Below are 21827 nucleotides of genomic sequence, written 5' to 3'. Positions count from 1 at the left end.
TGTGGCACAGTGATTGGGGGGGTGACCTATTCTGAATTCAAAACATCTACAAATCAAATGTGAGCCCACACGCATATACTCTTGCATTTGCCCAACCCCTGCTCCATCAAAGAAGAAATTCAAATCACGCGAGTTAAGAAGGCATGCTGGCTTTCTGTGTGTCTTGCCATGCACAAGGTGAGCTCACCCCCTTTTTCCTTTCTTCCTCTGACGGCATTGTAAATGGAATGAGTCTGGTTGCATTGCTGTATTACGGTGGGATAAAGTATCAGTCCTGGTAATCTTCCGTGGATTAATGGCTTCTTCTTTATCTGCTGCGGCTGCTCTGCTCAGATGTCTGGCCGGGCCAGGAGCCTCCTGCTGGAATACTAATGACAGACAGACAGACAGCTCCAGCTCTCCCTATCCCCAACCCCATCTAGCTCGTGTGTGTGTGCACGCATGTCAAAATATGAATGGAAAAAAGGGGCGCACATTTGTGTGAAGTGCATATGCATGTAGGAACAGCAGAGACAGAAAAGGAGACTGCATGCAGTGTTAAGAGTTGGTGTGTTTTTGCCCTCAAGACCCTGTCGCCTTCTTTGTGAGGTAGTTGCTGTCCTCCTTGTCCTGGCTGACACCTGCTTTGCATACAGGAGGGGCCAAGGGAGGGGCAACATCAGTGAAATGAGGGTCCCCCAGGATGTGAAAGAAGGATGAGGGATAGTCTAGAGGTGAGGAAGTGAGAAAAAGGGAAGACAAAAAGATTAGCAGAAGAAGAGAAAGCAGAATAGTGAACAGAAGGTAGAAAACCATAGAGATTTTGAGAGAGAAACAATGAGAAATATGACCCCCCTCGATATTGTCCTTTTCCTGTGAGGTGATAAACTTGTGAACGATAAGTCTATAGGTGGTAAATAACCTGCTGTATGGTATAGTTATCTCATGGTAAGCCCATTTCCATTCCCTTAGCAAGGTCATATTTACCCCATGCAGTCCCTGGGCTAAGAATATCTCATAGGTCTTCTATCAAAGGGAAAATAACCAACAGTAAACGCCATCTGCTTCCTCATTGAAAGAAGAAAAGGACAGGAGGAGGAAAGAAAGAGGAGGGGGTAGTGACAGAAGCACACCGTGTACCAACTACTGGCCATGCTTATGTGAACAGATATACAGAGGAGAACAAAAGAAGACTGCACACCCTGAGCTTCTATTCATTTCAGTGTTGGAGCAGTATGAGAGTAGAAACACCAACAGACCATTCACTTTAGAAATATAAGACTAATTTGAGAGGATACTTCAAGCAGACATCAAAAGTTCCTGGAGAAACTAGGCCATGTTATCTAAACAACATACCAGGAAAGAAGATGCATAGAATCAACTGATACAGTTTTCTCAGGAGCAGCAGATTCATGTAGAATTGTGGTTTCCATATGGTGTTGTGAGTCAAAAAGAAGGCCTAGCTAGAGGACATAGTTATTAAACTATGGCCACAAAAGTGACCAAAAACCTATATTTGAGTCTCACAGTTTCAGTTACAAAAATAAATTAAAAAAAGGAAATTATGAACATTTAATACTTATTTTTTGTCAGAGTATACGCTCACTTGAGATGATTTTTGCCTGTTTTGAAAAAAACTTGCTATGCATTTGGGGAAAATTACTTAGATGAGACGTAGATGTCGGGAGTCACTCGCTGGGATAAACTTGAGGCCGACCAGCACCTTTCCAAGATACAATATAATATCCCAGAAATTTCAGTTACTGTATTTTCCTTATTGTGGCTTGTTTATGGTTAGGACTACTACTTCTTCCAGTGAATTATAACCACTAGCCATGCAGCCTATACCGCCACCTTCTGGTGACATTACACAGACAAATTTATTCACTCTAAATGAGTCAGTGGAAACAGGTCTCAGTCACATTTTTCTAATGTGCCTTTTCAAAATAGCCCCTTAGCACCAGTGAGTAGAAATGCCTGGTGCAGCACACGTGTTTAATTTATACTTCCCTAAAGCGTAAGTTATAGCCTTTAATAAGAAGCTTATTTTGTGAACCATTGTGATAGGACAAATTAAGTGAAAACTGAAACATTTTCATCCCTGGGATGTGGGTTCATTTCCCCACATAAACTCCTTCCTTCAGTGTTTTATGTTACGATTAAGGCAGGTTTTTGAGTGATTTGCACTGTCGCCTCACAGCAAACGGGTTCCTGGTTCGAATCCTGGCTGGGGCCTTTCTGTGTGGAGTATGCATGTTCTCCCCATATACGCGTGGGTTCTCTACAGGTACTCCAGCTTCCTTCCCCTGTCCAAAATCATGCATGTTTGGTTAATTGGTGATTCTAAACTTGACCCTAGGTGTGAGTATGGATGGTTGTTTGTCTCTGTGTGGCCCAGTAATGGTCTGGCAACCTGTCCCGGGTGTATCCCATCTCTCGCTCAATGGCAGTTGGGATAGGCTCCAGCCCCGATCTTAAATTGGATTAAGCGGTTTTAGAAAATGGATGGATTCCAGTACGTTTGATTATATTTGCATTGTAGCCTTGCTGTGTAACCCACCGTCTGCTGAGATCCAGTTCAATGACAGAAGTCCCAAATCATTTCTTTCAAGTTTGATGGTATAATTCTCTATTAAATTGTTCCATCGATTATGCCAAACCAGGCTGTTCTACATAAAGCTTAGGCCCAAGCATTGATATTACCAGAGCTGTCTCAACAGATGCTTGTCAGCAATGCTTTCCTTTTTCTAAACATTACACATTTTCATTTCAACAAGTTTTGCTTTAGTCACATTTTTACCACAGTCTCCTGGTTTGTCCACATGTTCTGAAGGAAAGGAGTGTGCTCTTTTTATGGCCTTCTTCCTGAAGGCCATGCACACCATTGTTGTTCAGGGTTCGATTGATGGTGGAGTCTTGAACATAAAATTCAGTCAATGGGAGATAGGCCTTGAGTCACTTGGAAGTTACCACTGGTCCCTTTGTGACTGTGCATACTTTACTGTGACATGCCTTGCTGTTGAAGTGATCTCTAATGGGTGATATCGTCTGTGGAAGATAACAATGCTGAGGCATGTCCTCTGATTGTACTGTCTGACTATGGACTGGTGGAAACGAAACTCTTTTAGAGATGATTTTAATGATTTTTTTTTTTCAGCCTAATGAGCATCGAAAACTTTTTTCTGAAGTCCTTGCAAATCTCCTTTGTTTAGGCAGCAATGCTCTTCCGCAACTATGTATTATTAAGCATAGATTTTAAGAGTCCATGTCCTTTAAATGAAACAGGGCTTCTACTCAAACCTTTTAAAACATCTGACTCTAATTTTACATTTAAATGATGTGCTAGACATAACTGCTAGAGTTACACATATTGTAGGCACTCGGCTGATATATAGCATAGCATATATAGCATTTGATTATTTTCCTTGATAGCTTACATAAATTGAACAGAATAAAACTTTATTTCTCATTTTGTGTCCATTTATGTACTTTCTGAACATGTGTACATTTAGGGATGTTTTAGGTCATATTTATACAAATATGTAGAACATTTTAAAGGGTTCAAAACAATATAAACTCATGTAAAAACATTGCAATATATGTTTTTATTTACAGTTTTGTTAATGTGTGAAACCAAAGCATAACCTGATCATGGTGGAAATAAATTCTGTAACCTAAAAAAGAGATACTCTACATTGAGTCAGAAGTAGTAAATTAAACAAAACCACATGCCTCGTGTTGACAAATGCAAGTCTCGTCACTTGAACAAACTTTATGTTTGGTGAGATTCTAAGTAAAAAAATCAACATCATAAGCCAGCATCAGTGGGTCTGTTTTTCACTCTATTTCTCACACAAATGCACAAGCAGCTAGCAAGCAAGTCACATTACAGTAGCTTCATTTTTTAGCATTTTCCTTGCAGCTGTTCTTTACAAGTCACATCGTGAATAGTGGTAGGCTGTTTCATTTGGCGTTCACTTAGAACTCCATGAAGGGACCTCTCTGTTAGCTCATGTGTGTTTGTGTGAGTGAGAGAAAAACAGAAAACGAGAAATGCCATGATGTGACTCCTCATTCCACATTTTCATTTGCTCCCTTCCCCTTTCCCTGCCCCTTTCTCCTCTCAAGTTTGTATTTATCTTTTTTTCATGTTGCCCCCTATCCGCCTTTCTCCTTCCTCCTCCTGAACTTTCCTGTGTTATTTCCTGTGTGGTCCCAAGAATATCCCTCCTCACTTTTATCTTACTTGAATAGATAATGAATTTAATTGCATCATCCAAAGAGCCATTTGTCAAAACTTTGACTTTAAAAAAATTCACTTTGATCACACAATGCCAAAAGGTATAGGTTTTCAGTGAAAAATGATAAATTCTGTTGATGCAGCAGAATATCTACAGAATAAAAAAAACTGTATTATAGCATTAGCTATTATTTCTTTAATTGACATGTTATCTATGGCAGGCATCATATTAGAATGGAACAAATGCAGAATATCCAACTAGAGGCCATGTCAGCTTGTGGTAGGAGGCCCAACAGTGCTCAGCTTGTGACATCATGTTTAGACAGTACTGAGTCAGAGCAGGTGCACAACCACAAGCCAGAAGACTGCAGCCAGTTTAACACTTTCACAGTCATTTTCACGGGCCTCGAGGAGGTCTAAAAAAGCTTTACATAAATGATATGTACAGCTGGGTGGATTTAAAGCATTATTTGATTTCTTGAAGTGGGTTTGGTCGAAGTCCTTAGGAATCAGTGAGGAATTCTAACAAGGGAAATAAGCTACTCAAACAGCCATTCAAAAGGGACCATTATATCGAGTGAATTTTACACCGTGTAACTTTTGCAGACATTTGAATATCAGACAGTTGTTGATCAGCTGTAACTCACAATTCTACTTAATCCCAACTACAACATAGTAAACGTGAATGAAAAGCCCACAAAAGCACAGTTACTTGCTTTAAAATCCTTGCAAAAGTAATGTCTGGTACTAATCTATCGAACAGTTCTGACACAACTCCTGATGGACTAAGCTGACAGGACAGCCACACAGCCATTCTTTGGCTGAAAAAATAAGTAAGTAAATAACAGTCTGATGGATCCGTGTTCTGCCAACAGTCCAGTCTGGTACTATAGTAATGGCGATGTAATAGTGTGGGGAGATAACTATGTTTATTGACACATTTTGGATCTCTAATTGCCTTTTATTGTTTAAGTGTTAATGGTCTTGATTTTCCACAAAGTTTGATAAGGCACCATGAACCAGAACACAATGAGACCTGCTCTGCCCCTCCAGCCTGCCTCCAGCAGTCAGGTGAAGAGGCAGCAGGTTCAGAAGGTGTCAGCCCCAGGATCCTGAAGGCCAGTATGAAACTGCTATATTGGATCCAACCTTGTCTTTAGTCAGGAAACGGTTGCGGTGCTGTGGATATGCCTTATACCAGTACCTAAAAAAATCTCTCTCACTGACATCAAACCAGTCACCTTAAAATCCCACATCATGAAAGTCCTGGAGAGACTATTAATGGCTCGCTTTAGGCAAGTGAACACCTTTCAAGACCTGCAACACTTTGCTTATCATCCTGGGGTTGGTGTTGCCATAATTTATCTGCTTCAGCGAGTCCACTCTCATCTGGACAAAACAGGCAGCACAGTAACGTTCATGTTCTTCGATATCTCCATAGCTTTTAGTACAATCAAGTCTGCTCTGTTTTGTAAGAAGTTCTGGATGACCGGCTATCTGACTAACAGACTGCAACTTGTGAGACTGAAGGGTATGAGCAGGCGGTTAGTAGCACAGGAGCACCACTACTCTCACAGTTTCTCTGTACACTCCAGACTTCCAGAACAACTCAGAGTCCTGTCATCTCCAGAAATACTCAGATTACTCTGCAGTTGTTATGTGCATCAGTGATGGACTTGAGGCTGAGAGCAGGGAACTGGTTGATCAGTTTGTGGCATGATGTGAAAACGATCACCTCATCCTGAACACTAAACAAAATAGATGACTGTGGATTTTAGAAGGACCATGAGTAAGTCAATAACTATTTCCATCCTTGGTGAAGAGGTGGAGGTGCTTGAGGAATACAGACGCCTGTGAGTTTATCTGGACAGCAGACCAGACTGGAAATACAGCACCGAGGCTGTCTCCAAGAAGGGACAAAACAGATTGTAGTTCTTAAGAAAGTTTTGGTTCTTCACTGTCTGCTCCAAGATGTTGCATATCTTCTGTAAGTCTGAGGTGGAGAGGGCAATCTGCTTTGCAGCCATCTGTTGGGGCATCAGAGTCAGTGACTCAACAAAAGTTAACAAACTGATAAAGAGGACTGCTCGGGACTGCTCTGGACACCCAGGAGCTGATTGTACAAAGAGGAAAGCTGCACAAGTTGATGAAGATAGTCAACAATACTGCCCACCCTCTACAAGACAAAATGTTAAAAACAAATGAGAGTCAGAATCAGTCAGAGGCTTCTTCAGCTCTGTTACAACAAAGAGTGGTGCAAGAGATCATTGCTGTCGGCAGCAAAATGATAGCTTAGGATGATTATTGAAATTTTAAACAATACTGCAATATCCTAATTTTCCTTTGGGATTGATAAAGTATTTTTTAAATTTACTTCAATTTAATCATATCTCATGAAACAAAGCAAGAGTCCCCTCAGGATGCTTAAACAAACACTGAAATGAGTTCAGTGTCCTCAAAAAACCTTGCTTGGCCACTAAATCTGAATCCATCATATCAGATTTGGGATATTTTAAGATCAAGAGATTTATAGTTTGAAGGATTTGCATCTGAAATCTGAAAAAAAAAAAAAAAAAAAAAAACGATGCGGTGCAATTGTGTCATCATGAATGAGCATCTGAGGGCAATATTCGAAAAACCTTCTGATATGAAAGTCTACGAAAGTGGTTGTAAATTGCCGGAATGTGTTTAGAAAAATGGAACTTTATCCATAATTGAGATGCACATAGACACTGACAGCACAGGTGTGAATGTTTGTGAAGGTTGTGTTTGTTTTTGTGAAAGAAGAGAAGAAGACAAAGTGCCTTGGTGTCACTGTTGGAGGGGTTATTGCAGTTGTGTGAGTGTGTGTGTGTGTGTTTATACCCCAAAGCTCTTTGTGCCTTTTTGATTGACTCAGCCTTTGTTGCCACCCTCCATGACATATACACAGACGCACCAGCACAAACAAACACACATATTGAAATGCAAGTTGGCTGGTTTTATCATACCTAGGAGGACATTTCCTTTATATAGCCCTCATTGTGAGGCCTAAGCTAAAACTTGAAAATACAATTTTATTTTGGAGCACCGTGGAGCTCCAGAAACCTCAATATTGTTGATCTTTAAACAAAGAAAAATATCAAGTTTCCTTCCTGAACATCTAGAAAGAAATTATGATAACAAGCATGTTAACTGCTCACCATAAAATCTGCTTTTATTGCCCATCCAAAACACCCTCATAATCCAACATGTTCTCACAAGGCTAGTGATATTCCTACAGTCAGTCCTCACAAGCACAGCTAAAGCAGACTGCACACTCTCACACATGCAGTCAGCCACTATTGGCTCAGCAAAGAGGGTCCCCTCCTGTCCTCATCCTTTCTTGCCTGCAGCTGCTGGCCAGCCTGTCAGTTCACAGGCATCAAGCCATCAGAGATGATGCCTCCTCACGCCACCAAGTGGTAATCACCTGTCCTGCACATGTCATCTACTAAAACCCTGTCACCAAGACAGTAAGAGTGATGGGGACACTACCAAAAAGGGTTTATAGCTTCACCATCAGTGTTTTCTTCTAGCACTGTGTTAATGGAAGTTTCCCTGTAAGAAGGCTGTTGTTATTGATCATTTTGTGAAATCCACCAATTGATGAATATGAATTGAATAATGAATGAATGAATGAATGAATAACTCATTGCAATGCGAGGGAAAAATACATCTACAACTAAAAATAGATTTCAAATAACTGGTCCAGGACTGGACACCAACGCTGCTCATCAGTATCAATATTTCCATCTATGCTACATTCTATAATTGAGAGACATGTAGATAGCATGTAGATATGCAAAAAGAATTAGCAATCATGAAACATCATAACCAGATAGAGGTTTAAATGCTTCCTCTATTACTTGCACTGCAATTGGTACAGTATTACTGAAGTGCACCATAACGTCTATGTATACATGACCTCAAACCTTAACCTGCTTTTAAATATACCCAACACCTGCACTGAGTGCATCACTCAGTACCGTTTGCACGCCGTCTCCTCAAGTGAGCCTTTATCATTATCTGAGCTGCTACCTCTAAACCTCCCATTGATCACCATGCTATCTCCTGCTGTAGCCTCAGCTGATACTGTGCAAGTTGTCTGAATTCAGCTATCCTCAGACGAAGCTGCTCCTGCCAAGTTGCAGATGTCATCTGTGGGGTTATTTAAGAACACAAACAGGTCCTTCAACAGAAAACATACACCTGAGGCGTGCTTCAAATCTAATATTCTGAACTAAAAACTTCTTATAAGTCAAGACGGTTGTTGAATATTTGGCGCAGATTGTTAGCAGATAGTTAGAATGAATATATGTTGCATGTAAACTAACAGCAACACAGTTTGGCCCAGATCATACCAATACTTTGGTAACAATCAGTCCAGAAATGGTACCAGTTTAACAGGTTATTTTTATACATTGATTCCCTCTTGGCAACTTCAGTCAATTTCAGTTTCCAAAAGTAGACATTTTGAGGCAAAAAGAAATCTTGAAAAACCCATGGGCTACAAAAGATCTCACAAACTACCAGTATGATGGAATGTACCAAGAAAATATCATCTGAAATTAAATATTATCTATCTAAAAAGCAAGCTATGCTTGCACAAGGACTCCTTGCTATAGGTCACAAAAAAAATTTAAAGGCACAACTTTTGCCTCTTGATCATGTTTTTTTATAGGCTTTTTCTCATTTACTCACCTCAGATCCATAACTTTGTGCAACATTTCACTTTCAAACAGGGGTATCAGGATGACAAAGGCAGGTTAGGAGTGTGATAATTATTTTTACCCAGTAAATCACATTAACTTCTTCTTACTGCATCTGTCGGTACAGTCAATTGCAAAACAGCTTTTCCCTGTTTTAGACATGTTTTCTGTGTTCTTGCACTGATCGGTCTGTGATCATTCTTGTTGCTCTATGGGCATAACTCAAGTAAAGTGACATCTCCGATCACTGCACGTATTTTTCCATAAAATTCCGGTTTGCAAATAAATGAACCAGCAAAGATCAAGATAGCTGCATTAATGTTCCCTGAACAGACTAATCAAAGAAAAGAGTAGATGACCACAGATGGTGTGTTTAGTGCAGACCATTATAACAAAAATGCTTGAAGACATTGTGAGGCCATCTGTTTGAAAGCTGGAGTGGAGTTGGAAGTGGGTCTTTAAGCAGGATAATGATCCTCAGCACATGAACAAATCCACTAAGGAATGGTACAAGAAGCTGAAATGGGGGATTGTGGAATGTCTGAGTTAAAGCCTGAATTTCTTTGTTCCAATTTAAATGCTGTGGGGAGATTTAAAACAGGCGTTACCTGTAAGAAAGTCTTCAAGCATCTTATAACTGAAGGAATTTTGTATGAAGAGTGGGCAAATAATTAGGAGGCTGATGTCATAGACTGACAAACAATTTTACTAAACACCCACAGCCAGTCGTTACTGCTGAAGGAAACAATACCACTTTTGGGGAGTACTTCATTCTTCCACAGAGAATTTTCCAAATCTTTTCTGGTAACGGTCTAAAAGAATTGTTGAAAAAGCAAGCTGTCCTTGATGCGCTATTCAAATGTATCTTCTTTAGCTGTCAGCACAGTTTCAGAGATGGTCACGTGTTGGTTTGGACAAGAAGCAAAGTCAAAAAAGCAACTAAAACAGAAGCTGCAGACCCGAGCTCTCAGTTTCAGATATACCCTGATGGCTCCCAAACACTTGCTCTCACCGTTTGTGGTTAGTATTTCATGCTTTTGTATGTCCCTGACCTTTACTTAGATTACACTGTAGGTTCAAAGTCAGTTTTAGATATGCACAGGAAAAGCTGAGCTTACAGAACCCTTGTGTCAGAGTGCATATGTCGTATGTTCATACTTGTCTTTTTCCAGAGAGAATATGTGTACATTTCTGTTCCATAAAATGCCGAATTCATCCTGCATCTGTGACCCTGGTCCAGGCTAAAACTCATATGGGAACGTGTGTACGCAAAGCCTACTTGTGTTTACACATTTAAGAATGAATTTTTACCACTCGATACATGGAAAACAGGCATAAGTTAAAGGGTTAAAAAGACATGTAGACGTGCTGCAGCGTGGACAGGTGAAGCGGTGAGTTCAGAGAGTCATTTAAGTGAGGGTTATAGAGATCTGGATGTCATTAAGAAAATTGTCCCATAACCTGCATTCTTGACAAAAGAGGCTGCGTAAAGAAAACCAGTGGCTTACTGATGTGCCTTTCAGTTTTCCAGGTCACACAGTTCAAAAGCAGAGTCAGAAAGATCAGCACACGGCAACAAAAAGCAGTTTAGTAGCAAACACTGAGATACGATCCTGTTACTGACACACATACATCTGACTTCTGTGTACTTGAGGCATTTTAAAGGCAGGTACATTTTCTGAATCAGTATCACTTTTGATCTTCTTTGAACATCTTCTCTTTTCTCTTCGACACCCACCCTCGGTTTTTAATTTGCAGTCTTAGAGGGGTTGCTCTGCCATCTGAGGTTACATAGACGAGAATTGGGAGGGATTTGGGGGATTTCTCTCCAGCGGCTTTTTGGAGTGGGTGAGGTATCAATCAGGGGCTGATGTTACACTGATGCAATGTTCCAGCCTATAGAGAGGGTTACTTCTGGACATTATGCTGATTTGTATCACTTACAAACTGCTGGAGTAGTCATCAGTAATCTTTTTAACACATGATACTGTGGACACGTGCAGATAAGAGGGCTGCATGATGTTTGATGCTACATTAATGAGGTGGGTTCTTTTAGGCAACTTGAAATATTGAAGAGTGACTAATTTTAAAGTGAGGCAATATCTCACATGTCTCTGACAGAGGCTAGAAATCACAAAAACACATTTTATAGTGCATGTGAAGCTATTTATTCTCATGCTCTCAGGTTTCATTCAAGGCATTCATCAATAATACAACCGCATTCCACTTCTAAATATTTCACATTCAAGGTGGCGGTTCTTTAGTATAAATATAATAAAATGTCTGAATGTCATTCAATATAATTTTCCCTAAAAAATGTAATCATATCAGAATAGAAATATAGCCTTTCCATGGAGCACGATATATACAGAGAGACACGGATACATTCGTATATCTGCAGGTGCACAGCACTGGTCCCAAAACCCTGAATATATTGATTAACTGTTGGTTTTCAAAATAAATGCATTAAGAAAAGAAAATAAAAGCTACAGTTTGTACAGCGAGTGTGAATTCAGCCAAGGGACACTGTGATATTCACATCCAACAGCATAACTCTCACAGCTCTTTAAGGTTGGGGTGATTATCCCAGAATAAGGTAAACAGTTAGCTGCGAGTCACCTCTTATTTAAATGGTTTTCTTTCTTTTTAGCCGTCTGCCTTATATTCGAAGAAATGCAAAATTAAAAAAGTTTGAAGAAAAAAAACCATCACAGCCACTGGGATAAAAAAAAAAGTTTCCTAATGAAAGACAAAGCAGAGGTGCTACAAGTGCTAGTTAATCTTTTTGGAGTTTGGCGTTTCTGCGCTCTCTGGCTCCCCTTTGGCTTTGAGCGACCTGCTTTGTTGCCCTGACGACACATTCCCACCGGGCTCTTTGGTTATGGCGGGGGAGGTGGACCTCTCTGCTCTATCATCATCTATACACGCTTTCTTTACCTCTTCTGTGAGGGCGGCATAAGGAGAGTGTCCTGAAAAGAGGGTCTTGTAGAGGACAGACTCAATGGTGGTGAAAGGTGATGAAGAGGAGCCCGTCAGCATCATCCGTGACTACAAAAAAAAAAAAAAAAAAACAGCAATCAAGAAAAAAGGCAAAACATGAGAGGATGATATCAGGTCAAGAAGATGTCCAGGCATTTCTGAACGTCCCTGTGAGGGCTTAAACGTTTCAGAGGACACAAAGGCTTATAAAAACACACACATTTCAGGAGACAAAACAGCAACCGACCAAATCTACCGGCTGTTTTCTGAAATGATGGATTTAGTTGTGGTCATCTGTGTTTGGTGAAATGTGGCGCATACTGAAACCGAGTTGTTTAAAGTGTTGTTGGCTCGGTTTTCAATTTTCTTCACGTACGTTGTAAAATGGCATGTTTAATAAAATATCGCGCCGTCTGAAATTGAAATTGTGAAATTGAGTTTGTTGATCTGTCTGAAATGTGGTTTCTGTTTTGTGAGTGTATTTTCTGAAATGCCTTTTTCAGTTTTTTTTTTGCTGCCTTTTATTGAAGTTGTGGGGTGTATTTATTTCCATTTTGTTGCGTTTTTCTGCAATTCTTTTGTATTTTTAGTGTTGTGGTTGTGTTTTGCTCAGTTTACTTATCTCAGGACCAGTGCACCAGATCTTGAAAGTGTCACAAATTTGTTCCCTGCAGCACGTGCCTCTAAAGCAACTCGTATCTCAATACCGAAAAAAGGATCACGACTACTTTTGAGTGAAAGGGTTCGCATTCTGACAATTATATTTGTATTCTTTTAGTGGTGCCGAACATCTCATTACATTCAACTCGTGTTCCTGTTCTGCCGACCTTGAACTTTATGGCTTTGCTTCATTTTCATCAGCATTGTTTTGGTCACAGCAGCTGACGGTTTTTGCGAAATTAACTGTAAATGCTTGCAATATACAAGGTATATTGTGGACCATTTATTAGCTAAACAGCCAAATTCTCCACACAAGAGGAGACGAAATAAAACTACAGTAAGGACTGATGTTAAATTTACGTTCATCAACAGACCAGAACAACCAAACATCAAATGAATGCTAATGTTGTGCTGTATTTACTGGGTGTGTACGGTTTATAAATGGAAGTTTTCAAGTGATTTCGCCATTTTAACTGACAAAGGTGAAGCTATTAAGAAGTTACGGCAGGTTTGAATATATATTCTGATGTAGCATCACATGATGAGGTCAAGTCAATGCTACGAATACAATGTGGCACTGGAAAATATGAGCTTATTCTGTAAGCCAAAGCAGTGGTGGCCTTATATGCATATAATATCAGAAATGAATGTGTAACATATCAGCATTTACTTTTCATTAGGGATGGCTGCATATCATCGTCAGGACCACAAAATAATAATAAAGTGCAGGCTTTGACAGAGCTCTTAAATCTGATGAAATGGTTTGCTGGTAATTTGACAGATCAGACAGAAGGAGCTAACGGAGTAAAAGTTGAAAGAAGATGTGGTAGATTTATCTGTGTCTCAGTCAAGGGCTCAACTTTCCCAGAGAAGAGAAGAGTGGATGATGCAAGCTGATGAAAATGATGCAAAAGCTCCAGCCCTGTGGGTAATACCCAGCTAATGTGAGTCACCACCGCTAAAACTTCACAAAAGCACAGGAGAAAGGTCATTTAGAAGACAAGTTGTAACAGATCTGGAGGGAGCAGTGGCACCAAAGCATTTGATAGTTTTTTTATTGTCTAGATAAGCGGATAAATTGACTAAAATATACCTCCCTGTTTTGCCTGTCAACCACTTAAACCTTGCTAATGTATTCTGGTCATGGTGTCATAGTGTGAACTACACCAGGTGCACAAGACTGACCTTATTGACAACAATGAAGATGGTGTACAGGAGCATTAGGTGGTGCTTCTGGAGAGGCAGGTAGTGGCTCTGCTGCAAAGCAAACAGCACTGCCCCTATCAGGGTGATCTTTGTGGGGCTTAACAGAGAAGAAATTAAACAATAAACATCAGGTATGATACCACATTATGATTTAAAAAACAGCATTTAGTTCATGTGGAAACGTTACATAGCCCACATCAAAAAGGAGTTATTCTCTATAAATGAAGACAGTGCTTCTGAACTGCCTGAAACACCTAGTTCACTGGTCAGGCTTTTATCACGCTCAATCATATCCAACCTGTCAGAGAAGAGAGGAGGTTTGGACAGGGGGGACCTTACAGAGGCAGGGAAGTATATCTAATGATAACAAAATCCACTTAACAACTTTAAATTGTACCAAACACAACATGCATATCATATTTGTTTAATCTGTGGATAGGAGCCACTAAAAACACTAACTTATGGCGTTATGTGTGAAGTCCAGGTACAGTGGCAAAGACATCGCTCGAGCAATTTCATCAGAATTCAACAAACTCCTAAATCTCTGATCAAAGTTCTGTTGATGACTTACTAAGACATTTTAAGGAGCTCATTGGTTTCTGGCTTCCACACACCCCGAACAAGCTGCTCAAAATTACTTATGAGACCACCTCCGGCACCTGGGGAGGAATGAAAAGACAGGTCCTTGATGTACACACATAAAAACATAAATGCGCACAGCATGAAAATAACTTAAAACTTCAAATACTTCACGATACTTGACAGCACTCACTAAATGATGTTTACCAAACACAATTCTTGTGACACATGCACATGATCACATACTGACCTCTCGCCCACCCGATGGCAATCATAACCAGCAGACTGTCTTTGTATTTTTTGTGAGCCTGAGTAACCCCTCCGAGGACCTTCCACGTCCTGGTCACTTCCTTCATTCCTGACAGCACCAGCCTGAGGGGCAGCAGGGCTGTGCAACAGTACACCACGTCCATGGGGCAGTAAAACACAAGGTACCTGTAGAGACACATATGGCTCCTATAACTTACGCAAACACACCTCCATATTTCAGCTGCAGAGTGCATGTAAACTGTATCATGTGGCCTGTTAACAAAGCAATAAATGACTGACAGAATTACCACCACAGTGTCTTTCAAGTACCTTCTTCTTCCAGCAGAGGGCAGTGTGCATTTTTGGTGAACGGAGTGTAATTTTATAAGACACCTCTAGAGGGCACTAAAGCCTTCATAGTTGGAGAATGGAGCTCTACAATGACCTCTCTGTTGCATTCAGTGTCACATTTTATGCTTCCCTTACAGTAAAGAAGCCAGGGGGACAAGGATAATGACCTCCTTGTATATTTCACGTCCTCCAAACTCCAGAGCCATTTACCATTTCAGTAATCCCAACACTTGCTGTTTTCCTTTCTTTCCTGTCCTTTTCTCCATCTCTGTATTTGTCAGCAGTGTCATTTACCAGATGATTGAAGCAAGCAGAACACCGGTGCCGTTGGATAAAGGTGCTACTGGTGGCTCCGCCAGCATGATCCCTGACAGCACTGCTCCCCCAAAACAGTAGAGCATGGAGCTGAACCAGCAGGCCAAGGGGCTGACTCTGGACACCTCTAAAGCTCCTGTGCAAGAACAGATATATACGTGTCAGCATGATGGCTGTGGACCTTTGAGAGCCAACCACGATGTAGAATATTATCAGCATTTCCATGAGGTCTTTACATTTTGTGATCCCATGTCTGTAAAAGTCTGGTAACTACAGATAAACACCTTGGCAGATATAACTGTCACTCTGTGGATATCTGTCAAATTAGGCTCGATTTGTTGCAAAACCCAATTCAGCTCGAGCGCAGCTGTTCAGTGAACAGTCAAGTTTAAGACTTTGGCCTCTTCCCTGTCTCATGCAAGCGCCGCCCAGTGTTCTTAGCGGTGTACATATGAACTTGTTTATGGGTCACAAACAGTGCAAACACAGAAAGGGAAGGGTTTGTCGAACAGCTGTAGTATTTACTCTGGGGCTTACAGTTCAAAGTGCAGCACCAAGGAATGACACCGAGTCAGAAACACTGATGTGATAAGTTCACTGGACAGAACAATTCTAACAAGCTCACTGTTATAACTCTGCTTCTGCCCAGTTTAGAAAGAACTCTGCATTCCTGTTTCAGCTTCCATCATTTACACAATAACAACTTTACAAGGATAGTTTGTCTAAAATGGCAATATCTTTTTTTTATTTGTTTGTTTTTTTGATATTCTATATTTAACTAAATGCACATATCTATAAGACTCACTTATTTCACTCTAAGTTAAACCTGCACACACCAAGCTGAGCATAGCTTTAACCTCAAACAGGTAACTCCTAGTTAACCCTGCCCCACCTGCCCCGAGTCACTGCAGCCGCACTCAAGGCCAAAATGGTAATCTGAGGATTACAGACAGATTACAGGCTCCAAGAGGGCAGTCTGTGGAATTTATAGCTCTATCTGCCTCCTCTGCAGACTTGTTTGGACTACAGGTGGAGATTGCTTTTTAACTTTCCTTTGAAAGGCCCCTTCATGAGTAGATAAAATAAAAAAAAGATGTTTTTTGATCAAACCTTTCTTGTAATTGATAATTGTACAATGAAAATAATGAAACGCTGTTTCTTTATCTTTTTATTTAATGCTAATTTTTGAATTCACAAATTGGCAACGAGAGCATGACAGACAGGCTGAGGGTTTTAGAGGGTCGGGGGGGGGCTCACCATTCTGTGAGAGACAGAATCCAATCCAAAAACTGAATACCTGATATGTCCGATACAAATTAACTTAGTCATATTAATGCATCATTAGGCTTGTGCAGAACTTCACAATCTTTTGAAGAGATCCATTTCCTCTGGATCAGGTGTGTTGAAGCAGGGAAGCATCTATAACCTGCAGGTGAGTCTCGCTCGAGGACCGGACGTGGGTATCCCTGACCTACAGCTTCTATTTCTGCGATAACCTCCACTTTAAATGCTAAATGGTGGTGGTTTTGGTCTCACGGCAGTTAAAAGCACAGCAATCACGTGTGCAGCCCACTGCTTACACGGTAAACAGTCATCACCTTCAGCTCCTCAACAAAAACAAACTGCTGTTTGTCAGTCAGTGTCTGAGCCCGACTGCCCAGGCATCAACTGTAGGGGGGGGTCTGGCAACTCAACTGACAGGTTGAGTTGCCAGACCATTTTACCAGATCGTGTCTCCTAGTTTTGCATTGGGCAGAGACACATTAACAAGTCAAATGTGGGTGATCGGGTCAACTGCACTGCAGCAGTATCATGCAGCATTGCCTGTGTTTTCCAATTCCTCTGTTTTGTTTTCTGTATGAAGTGGATAGCAAACACTTCTGGGTCATCTTTGATGAACATTGTGGAAGGCATATGTACCATCCAGGATCTTTACAAAGAAAAGGGGAATTAAGAGAAGTCTTCTGGCTGGGAAACAGATCACCTGATCTAAAATAGGAACGCAGAAAAACGTAAAAAAAAAGTATCTTTTGCTATGTTTTGGTGAAAAGTGATTGAAAATTAACTGCAGCTCATCTTCTAAGCGGTCGTCTTCTCCCTATAAAATCCTCTAGTGTTTGAAACTGTGTTCAAAATCCCTCCACAATGACATAAACACATGAGGAGAACTGGTGAACATTCCCCTGTTTTAAACTTAAAGTAGTTTTCTCCTGCTGAGGTTCATGAAAGTCTCAAGCTGCCTTTCTGGACTCAAATGGGAAGCTCTACAGAGCAGAAGGAGAGAATTTAACACAGGAAAAAGAAGAGACAGTGTGGGTTGAGTAGTTTACAGCATTCTTTTCCTTTTTGGGAAAAGAGGAAGAGAATTTTGGCTCCCTCAGTGCTTCCGTGTCCTTTCTTTTATTCAAGTTTCATTGACATTCAAGTCTTTCTTCTGGGCTCCTCTCAGCAACTTGTTGCCCGTCGAATGTCTTCGAACGCAGCCCTTTCTTTAAGTTAATGAAAACACTCACACATACATTTCCCAGGAGGAGCTCTTGCATAGGAGTCGTATATATTTTTACGCTCCGTATCTTCCTCCAGTCACAGACACATAAATGGACGCCGTAAAGGACAATGGGTTAAAAGGTCACAGCAGCCGGGATGCTTTGCAAGGCAAGTTCAAAAATAGATATACAGCACTGGGACTACAATGAGCTGCATGCGTTTGTGTGTGTGGAAAGTCGACAGCGGGTGCAGTTAAAAGTTCACCTGTCCCCGCAGCTCCAACCCCAGCGATAGACATGGCTCTGTGCCTGCCTCTGGTCTGAGCCGCTACAATGGGCTGTGACTGAGTTTAACACATTTTGCTTTTCCAAGTTATTTCACGTAGCTTGTGTTCCTGTCTGTCAAAGAGAACACACATGACCTCACATCCAGGCGTTTTAAATGGGGGTGCACCTGCTAAAAAGAGTGATTGACTCCCTTCCTATCAGCAGACGCAGGGTGAGCCTCAGTGGATACATTCCAGTCACTGAATCTGGGGACGACTCTGCACACTGCAACAATGGAAAGAGATGACATTTGACTGTCCCGCAGGCTTTAGTCCCCCTTTCTAAGAAAAGAACTCGAGCTTTTACACTGTGGAGGACTAATGGTCTTTCTACTGGCATTATACAAACTTTGATTTTTAATTTAGATCATAAGGATGCTTTTTCTGGGACAAACAAGACGGGATTTTTGGTTAATCAAAAGCCTTATTCGCTCATTTCAGTTGTTTTTTTTTCTTTAAGATAAACTGCTCTTTGTGCAGTAGGGCAGCCAAGAACAAACGGCAACAGTTGGAAAAGCTGCTGGGTGGTCACAGTCTTATCTGAGAGATGTCAGCCGTTGCAACGATTGACACAACCACTAAACTAAAATAAAATAACCGCACAACTCCCTGGAATTAACCTAGAAAACATGCCCCAAACTAGCATTTAGTGCGATGAAATAACATGTTTCTGCATGCACCCCATGTATCATCAACAGTAAATGCAACTCATTGCATCATAACACAGGATATTTAGCTGATAATAGAGTACTTCTGTACTTATCCTTCAGACCATTACTGCAGGACGTTTACTTGTGTCAAAGCTAGTCTATTATCTTTATTACTTTTCCTTCTATAGAGGATCTGACAACTTTATAATGGTTGGATGCATTCATTTATCTTTTCAGATTGGGCTATTGGATACAATCAAATTAAATTAAACAAAATATATAAAAGCAGTAATATATTGTTGTCCAACTCAAAACAATCCATATCAAGTTGTGCACAAGTAGATTCTGAGGTACAATACATTAGTCGGGTGTCTTTACTTTAGTCAACTTTTTAACTGGTTTAGTTGATTATTAAGTCAAGAAGACAGGATTTGACATATGACATAATATCAATCTTTGCTTTTCTTTAATTAATTAATCTAAACACGGGCTGTGACTAAGGATCACTTTTCATCAATCTCAATCAGCAGCAAAATCTTTCAATGTCCAGTTTTGTTCAGCCAAATGTAAAAAAAAATATGCAGTTATTAATAATACACAGTGTAAAAATAAAAAACTGGACAGTTTATCTAGTCTTTGCATAGGCTGGAATATGAGACTGTTTGGCATTTTCTTTTAAAATGTATGTTAAAAAATGCAAACATTTCAAAATTTTTAACAAAACATAACTATCTTAACAAAAGGGGGAAAAGGGAGAATAATAATAATAACGAACTGACAGAGGTTTTAGAGTACGGTGTAGCTTGTTTCAACAAAGTTGTCGTGAAACAGAAGGTTCTAGGTTCCATTTGACATGTAACTTGAGTTTTGTGTGCACTTCCAACTGTGGTTGAGTAACATTTAGGAGGTGAACCTAAGGAGGCATATTTAAGTTTCTATTCAAACTTCACCACCAGAGCAAAGTGAAGCAGTTACTCCCATAAACTAAGAAATCGTGCGTCTGAACTTTCCACTTACCTGGCTGCTCCCTCAGAGCCATGACTGACACGATATAGTGCGCCATGTCAAAGTAAGGAAACATGGACAGGTTTGCTAATCCGTGGGACAGTTCGTCCAAATACAGCAACCCGAATAGATCCATAACCGCGTTCCTGAGACAGTTTGACAACAGTAACTATTCTAGTTCATTCCAGCGAGGACCTGGAGAGACGAAAAGGCACTGGTCCAACTCTGAGCATCAACACAAGCGCTTGGCTTCATACGCTGTCTGTGAAGTCTGACACCAGTCGGTGGCCCGCGGCAGCTGTGTGTTGCTGCTGTCGGGCTGTTTACAGCTGGTTAGCTGACCCCCACGTATCGCCGCACGTCGCTGGGCAACAGATCTGCGATGCTATGGGATGGTCATCATCGGTGTTACTCGCTGTCATCCGCGCATAGCCGGAATTCCTGCTTCTTGTTCCGCCATGCTAGTGATGTGGCAGGAGGAGCTAGAGGAGCTTCGTGATTGGAAGAACAAGATCACTGTGAGCCAATCACGTGTAAGAGGGTGGCTGCACGAGGCCAGGGTTTCTAAATGCAAACAAATCGGTTTATAGAAGCCCTTTTTATAGGGACACTAAAACAAGAACAGTATGTTAAATATCAGTTCAGGTATTTTATTTATCACCTTTATGGGCATATGGACCTGTAAAACACTCTATAGGTAATATCTAAGTCATTCTAAAGTATTCAACAAAAGCAACAAACTATGATCACTTTATCGTGTATCAAAATTGAATTTTTTATGTCAAGTATAGTTTGTAAACTATACTTGACAAACTATAGTTTGTTTTAGTTTTGAGGGACATGTTAGTATCATTTTAAAGCTTTTGTGTCCAATCCTGAATCAAAATGTACAAGCTATGATGAAGCTACACAGAGAAACTATTTGCTTTGTGGTTGAAATGTTTAATCTATTTATTTGCAAAAGAAAAAAAAAAGGTTATGCAATTATTGGCACAACCAATTAGTTCTGTTTTTTGCAAACAAGCTTTCTGGATTTTAGATTGCCCTGCTTTTGTGATGACCTTTAGCTCTGAACTTTCTCTCCAGTCACGGATATTCAGTGAAAACAAAACCCACCCTGCTGTTACGCAGCTGGAGCCCCAGCTCAAAGAGAAGGCACTTTTTATGTGTGTTATGTGCATGGAAAAAGGGTGAGACTCAAGTTTTGTGATTTACTGCAGAGGTTCACACTTTGAAATCATACATTTAAACACACATTAACCCTTTGACATCAAAACACAAAATTCTGAAATTATGATGAGGTGGCCTGTGAGTTACTAAAAACATGGGGCCAGATTGGTGGGTGGAATATAAACCAGAGTCCAGTGTACAATTGGGTTCAAAGTGCATCTAAAATCTTCTTGACTTTGATGTCTTGTAAGTTATGGACTAAATCAGGTTATGTTGCTGTACACTGGACTAACGTCCTGAAGTCTGTGTTGAAATATTAACCATGTGTGAGCATGACACCTGGTGGTGAGTCTTCATACTGGTCTTTTCTTTGTGTCTTGCTTTTTTGAAACATATAATTAAGCAGACGCTAAGAAAATGGATGGATCATTGTCATCATTATAAAGCTGTATGGTGGTGTGGTGATTCGCACCGTCGCAGTAAGAGGATTCCAGGTTTGATTCCCAGCTGGGGCCTTTCTCTGTGGATTATGCATGTTCTCCCCATGTATGCGTGGATTCTCTCCAGGTACTCTGGCTTCCTCCCACTGTCCAAAAACATGCATGTCAGGTTAATTAGTGGTTAAAAATGGTTGTGCGTCTTGATTGTCTCTGTGTGGCCCTGTGATGGACTGGCGACCTGTCCAGAGTGTATTGACAGCTGGGATAGGCTCCAACCCCCTGCAAACCTGAATTGGAATAAGCGAGTGTAGAAAATGGTTAGATGGATAATTAATCACCAGAAACATGAGGATATAAAAATAGGAGGTCTGTTGACTGCAACTTAGTGTTTGCAATATAATCATAAGTTTATGAGTACCACATGAAACCCCACTTTAAAGGCACAAAACTATCCATATAGGA

At 40.6% G+C, this 21827-nt stretch overlaps 1 protein-coding gene across 1 annotated transcript; it reads right to left on the bottom strand.

Annotated features, from left to right (window-relative positions):
- Positions 1–11093: 11093 nt before the first annotated feature.
- Positions 11094–20222, bottom strand: tmem38b (transmembrane protein 38B). The gene is made up of 6 exons (XM_072371697.1): positions 19768–20222; positions 15268–15424; positions 14624–14808; positions 14366–14453; positions 13774–13891; positions 11094–11997 (listed from the first exon to the last, which is right to left on the bottom strand). The coding sequence occupies exons 1-6, from the start codon at positions 19889–19891 to the stop codon at positions 11722–11724; spliced, it is 948 nt and encodes a 315-aa protein (XP_072227798.1). The 5' UTR covers positions 19892–20222; the 3' UTR covers positions 11094–11721.
- Between the last annotated feature and the right edge of the window lie 1605 nt (positions 20223–21827).

This window comes from Leuresthes tenuis, unplaced genomic scaffold (assembly GCF_036924035.1).
Source record: "Leuresthes tenuis unplaced genomic scaffold, fLeuTen1.0.hap1 SCAF_19, whole genome shotgun sequence".
Lineage (NCBI taxonomy): Eukaryota > Metazoa > Chordata > Actinopteri > Atheriniformes > Atherinopsidae > Leuresthes > Leuresthes tenuis.
The sequence above is the reverse complement of the archived record's forward strand: the minus strand, read 5'-3'. Positions and strand labels throughout refer to the sequence as shown.

What these genes read in the sequence shown, in the direction of transcription:
- tmem38b (XM_072371697.1), bottom strand. Translation starts at nt 19,891, where the DNA reads ATGGATCTATTCGGGTTGCTGTATTTGGACGAACTGTCCCACGGATTA. An exon ending in GGCTCTGAGGGAGCAGCCAG is followed by an intron (nt 15,425 to 19,767) that starts GTAAGTGGAAAG and finishes GTTCTTGCACAG; the next exon opens with GAGCTTTAGAGGTGTCCAGA. An exon ending in TCTTCATTGTTGTCAATAAG is followed by an intron (nt 11,998 to 13,773) that starts GTCAGTCTTGTG and finishes TTTTTTTTGTAG; the next exon opens with TCACGGATGATGCTGACGGG.